General features: G+C 40.0%; 1 protein-coding gene across 1 annotated transcript in view; it reads left to right on the plus strand.

Moving 5' to 3' along the window:
• The window catches only part of LOC129757580 (uncharacterized), a 32,206-nt gene extending 27,865 nt beyond the window's left edge, over nucleotides 1-4,341 (plus strand). Inside the window, exon 4 of the mRNA XM_055754853.1 lies at nucleotides 4,102-4,341. Coding sequence (XP_055610828.1) covers nucleotides 4,102-4,296 — 195 coding nt within the window. The 3' untranslated portion in view covers nucleotides 4,297-4,341. The remainder of the gene's footprint in view (nucleotides 1-4,101) is intronic.
• The last annotated feature ends 1,659 nt before the right edge of the window (nucleotides 4,342-6,000 follow it).

Below are 6,000 nucleotides of genomic sequence, written 5' to 3' on the forward strand. Positions count from 1 at the left end.
CAGTTTAATTAAAGGACACCTGGAGTTAGTAAATTTTCGCAGCAATTTTGAACGAAGCTGTTTTAGCCGTTTCAAACGAGCATTAGTCCAAGGAGTTCGAAGAGGAAGACGAGCCATAGGCACAGATTTATCAAAAACATCATCCATAGTTGTTGTCGATCGCACTCCATTCGGCCACATCCACAGTTCAGGGACATGAACCCCCGAACGCGTGACGGACACCAGAGTACTGGGATCTAAATACCCAGATGTCCAGATCTGTCCGTCGTATCTACCGGATCTTGGAATAGAATATGTTTACAAATTTCATTCCGTAAGACGCATAATTCGCCATTATTGTTCGTTAGAACCTTTTTCTGATTTTGCTTGCTTCTCTACTATCTATTACTCATACACTTCAATCTCGTACAATATCGCTCCAAAAACTGACTACAAGTTCGACGTATACTAGTTCAACGTGTCTTTTTCGTTAAATCCCTCGTTCAATCTCCCTCTATTTTCTACCGTACACGAACTATTTCATCTATAACTAGCTGATCCCATACGAACTCCGTTTCGCTTTCAACTTGGAACGTGAACAGTTTGTATGAAAGTCAATTGCCAAGCATTTTCCAGATTCATTGTTAAGTAATCATTGCAAAAATATTGGACGATCACTTCGTCTGTCGTCTGCTACTAAATATGAAATCAGGAATCAAAAACCACGTGTATAAATTTTGACTACATTATTGCATAACAACGCAATTATTGCCAAAAAGCTAAACCTCTTTCGGGGGCTCTTATATAAATTTTGATATCTGAAATCGATTGCCCTTCCCTCAAAACTTCCGTGTGCAAATTTTCAAAGCAATGGAATGCTGTATAATTACGTCAATATTGCTAAAAATAGTGAAAAATTAATTTATATGGACGACCCCTTTCGTCGACCCCTGGCAAAATATTTGACATCTGAGATCGATTGTCCGTCCCTGAAAACTACCGTGTGGAAATTTTCATCCCAATCCGATGTATAATAACGTCGATATTGCAAAAATATTGAAAGGTTTATATGGACGACCCCCTTTGCCGGCCCCTTAAACTGAATTGAATACCTGAAATCCATTGGTCATCTCTCAAAACCCTCGTGTTAAAATTTTCGTCTGAATCCGATGTATAATAACGACAATATTGCATCAACAGTGGAAAGTTAACATGGATGACCCCTTTGACCGACCCCTGATTTTAGTTTGGATAAGTGAAACCAGTTATTTGTCCCTAATAACTCCTATGTGCAAATTTTCATCCCAATCCGATGTGTAAAAACGACAATATCATTAAGATACTGAAAATTTAATATGGACGACCCCTTTTGCCGGCCCCTTACACTAAATTGGATACCTCAAATCGATTGCACGTCACTCAAAACTATCGTGTACCAATTTTCATCTGAATACGATGTATAATAACGTCAATATCGCATTAACAGTGAACAGTTAATATGGACGACCCCTTTGGCTGTCCCCTTACACAAAATATGACACCTGAAATTCATTGCTCGTCTTTCAACACACTCACGTGCAAATTTTCAACACAATCCGACGAAAAATAACGTCAATATCGCGAAAACAATATTTGTCTTGTATGGACGACCCCCTTCAGAAGGGGTCATCCGAAAATCTGAAAACATTTTTCATCCTTCTTGGTCCTAATGAGTATCCATGCCAAATTTCAGCTCTCTAGCTCTTAAGACGGCTGAGTCTATAGAGGACAAACAAACAAACAAACAAACAAACAAACAAACAAACAAACAAACAAACAAACAAACAAACAAACAAACAAACAAACAAACATACAGAAATTGCTTTTTATATATATAGATACACTCTATATCCATATACTCAATCTCTCTTCGCCAAGTCAATGGCTATTACACACTTCGACAAATATGCTTCTAGTTTTCTCTTGTTATCTAATACTTTTTTCTATCATAGTCCTATTTTCTACATTGTCGACGGCCTTTAGTGGGTTTCGTGATAGTTCTCTTAGCCGTACATCTGCAATCACCGGGACTTGCAGACACGTTTCCACCCTGGACCACGAGGAGGTGGAACTACCAGTTCAAAGCATAGGTCTTTTTTTAATAGATAATCACCCAGGTGGTAAATCATTTTTAAGGATTGCATCCCAAGGTAGGGTGAGCCACCACATCCCCCCAGTATGCTACTCTGGGTCCATGGGTAAAATTGGTCGACTCATGATACTATGTACCCCTGCGCTATAAAGCCTCTGGTCATAATTCCCATCCGGACCTGCATCGAAGGCTGTACCCGAAATGGAAGACCAAGTCCGCGATTAAGCGCTCATCGGCTTACTCAATTTCAAGTCAAACTCCAGCATACATACCCTGCCTCTTGTTACGATTCAAGACTAAGGGCCTCTCCTCTGACGACTCGAAGTTCGGCCTTTATTCGAAACTCAAGGCTCGCATGGTTTGCATGACTATCGTGCACTCGACCTCTGTTCTAGACCACTGCAAGAGACCAATTGTGGTACAAACATGTGGAAGGAAGAATAAGAATCAATGAATTAGAAATTCGACCAAAATGATACAAGTTTCGGCTTATATCCGTTGAATCTTGGGTGTTTTAAGATAAATTTGGTTTGTATTTAGTCTAATAGTTCAAGCTTTTCCTTGGATAACTTAAAATACATAAATTAAACTCTGTATTAGGATAAATTCTGAACAAACGTTCGAAATCACCTATCAAATTCCTCCAAAAACGTGGTTCTCGCGATACACTTGGAAGGAGTGTCTCTATCACGGACATCTCTTTGGTTGAACATGCAAAGTGCGACTAAGAAAGGGATTTTTGTAACTGTTGAATCATAATTAATAAAGTGAAAGTGTAGGATGGATAAACCGAGCTCGAAGGTGAGTGGCAAGCCGTGTTTCTAACCATTCGGGTCCCAGCCGTCCGGACTCCAGCCAGCCGATGAAAACGATGGCCTCCCGCAAGCTGATCGAAAGGGAGCTTTTCGGAGATACCGATGACATGGATGAAGATGGCCCTGGTTACGACAACAATGACCTCTCGTCTAACGACTCGAGATCTTGACTCCGTTTGGTTTGGCTCGCTTCCCTCTCCTCTTTACCCGTCCGTTTGCCGAATCGAGAGCAACTTAGCAACTTCCTGGATACGCGTCTGTCACAGCATACGTCCGGAGCTTTATGAAACATCCCAGATGATTCCCGGCGAAGACGTTATCGTACACCGATTCGAGTGACCCAGCCGCCGACAACGTGAAGTCACTTTACTCGAGAGTATTTTGCGGCGTAAATACTCTTCCCCCTACGAGTTCGACTGCGAAGAAGGTGAAGTCTTATCCTCGCAACTTCCCTTGTAGGGAGTGCGTTCTACTCAGATACTCCGCAGCGGTGGAGGTATCCCTCACAACATTCACGACGAACCTAACAGCTCGGCATACGCAGAAGGTAAAGTCTTATCGTTGTATGCTTTACCCCCTTTCCTTTGACAAAGCATTTCCATTCTTCGGGAAACGTTTCCTGCTCTATTCGACGGCCTATTAGGCTCCTCTAAGTTTCGCTACAGTTAGATACACTTGGCAACTCTCCGAAATAAATTTATCCATTTAAAATTTCAACAATTGACTTAGCAGCAAGTGATCATGAATATATACGTTATCTCAGAGATCCAGGTGAATACTAATCTGATGTGTTCAATTAGTTTTGCATCGCCGTTTTTGAGAAGGTACATCCATGGAAAACTTTTGAAAGGAAAAGTGTACAACTCCGTTTCTAATCTTATTTCCATAAAACAATGTTTTTTTATTCAAACTTTGCTAAATGTAACTGTAGCAACAAAATATGAAAAGTAGAACTTTTTGGTCTAAATAAGGACGATGTAGGACATGTCCTACCAAAGTAGGAAGTCTGGGGAGCCTACTTCTATGGTTCGTTGAACCAAAGTGAGAGTCTTTTAAAACCCAAAAGTAATTCGCGTAAACTCATACTTCTTCCCGCAGAGTGAACGACGGACTTTATTAAGACCTAACCATTTAACCTCCCTGAGAGCATATAATTTATATTCCGTTTATTTTTAGACTCTCGCTGTCACCGTGGAGCTGATAGCCGATGACGCCAGCCGGATTGTTGTCTGCCCACCCGAAGCTGATCCAAATTCGGTTAAAATTTCTGCGGAAATCACCAACTACTTGTTTTACAACAACCGAACTACACCGTTGGCCGGGACGCTGCCCGATTGTGACCTCTGCCAGAAAACAGTGTGCAACAATTAACCAGAGTGAAAAATATAAACGATTTGTTATAGTTTGGTAATGTAATTTTGGTGTTGAAAAATGTCAACACAGCACCCAGTCATTGACTTTAACTTGACTTCGCTAGACGATCCGAAAAGTTGTTTTCATCACCACAAATTTTTTCACCGGAAAGTCCCATCCGAATCCCACAAAACAAAGTACACTTTTACCCGGGAAAACAACAACATGGTTCAGCTCTCGGAGTTTGGGCGAAAACTTCAGTTCTTCGGAAAATTTCAAGGAAGCAGCTCGTTAGCCGGTCGTTCGTCGTTGACGAACTTGGGAAGCTTTCCGTTCATCATCATCATGCGATGCCCGCAGTTGGGGGTCGTTTTTCAGCCATTTACCGGGAATGAGGAACATTTTAAACTATTTATTGGTTTCCTGAGAGCGGGGCGAGAGCACAAAGAGTCTCTCCTTCCATTTTAAAAAAAAAGATAATGGCTACGGGTTTCTTTGAACCATCGTCGGCATCGAAATTGGATTTCATTTTCCGCCGAAATCCATCTGATTATCTTTCTTTTTTTCGTCATCGGGTGTGGCATTTAAAGACACCCGGAGCTAATTCATTCATTCGTGAAAATGGCGCGCGTTATGCGTCAAGCTTAAATCACGCGGGGGAGGTTTAATTTGCATCGTGTCGATGCCACAATGTTGAGACGCTCAATTTCTGGGAAAGCTACAAGGATTTTTTTTTTTCAGGTTCAATTTTAAATTTAACGAGTTCCGCGTCCCAGGTAACTTTTCCTAGCGGGGTATTTCGATTTTCCTAATCTAGTTATGTCATAGGTTGTTGATAGAACTTACGTTTCTAAAAAAAAGCACAAATCGAAGAAAAAATTAATGATTTTCTAAGAAGCTGCCAAGCAGAGCAATCAAGGAAGTGATTTCCTCCTTCCTCCTTCTTTTAAAAGCAACATTTCCCTCGAAAGCTTATTAAGATTCAAGCGCTAGTTTTCGGGAAAAAGTCTTCGGATGTCTTGAGAATGAATTTAAATCCGAAATCTAAAAGCTGAATCTGAACATAACATTTGAAATCTGAATCTGAAATCTGAATCTGAAATCTGAATCTGAAATCTGAATCTGAAATCTGAATCTGAAATCTGAATCTGAATCTGAAATCTGAATCTGAAATCTGAATCTGAAATCTGAATCTGAAATCTGAATCTGAAATCTGAATCTGAAATCTGAATCTGAAATCTGAATCTGAAATCTGAATCTGAAATCTGAATCTGAAATCTGAATCTGAAATCTGAATCTGAAATCTGAATCTGAAATCTGAATCTGAAATTTGAATCTGAAATCTGAATCTGAAATCTGAATCTGAAATCTGAATCTGAATTCTGATTCTGAATACTTTTTTTTTTATTTGAAATCTTTTATTTCTTCAATTATAAACTTGATGCTTTGGGCAAAACTTTGGAAACATTTTTCATGTAGAGATCAACCCATCGATTCCCTGAAATAGCTCAGAAAACTTCGAGTGAATGGTCACGATTTTGAGGACACACTTGGGTTACAGAGGTAAATTTTCCCTAATGGAAGGAAATAACGACTACCTAGAAGCTCACTTTTAAGAAAACTTGAAACCGATAGGATATTCCGGGAGCTTCATCCTGGTGGAGTAAAGAAATTTATCCTTTCACGGTAAAGGCTTAACTCCAAAAGATAAACTCTTCAAAC

This window comes from Uranotaenia lowii, chromosome 3 (assembly GCF_029784155.1).
Source record: "Uranotaenia lowii strain MFRU-FL chromosome 3, ASM2978415v1, whole genome shotgun sequence".
Lineage (NCBI taxonomy): Eukaryota > Metazoa > Arthropoda > Insecta > Diptera > Culicidae > Uranotaenia > Uranotaenia lowii.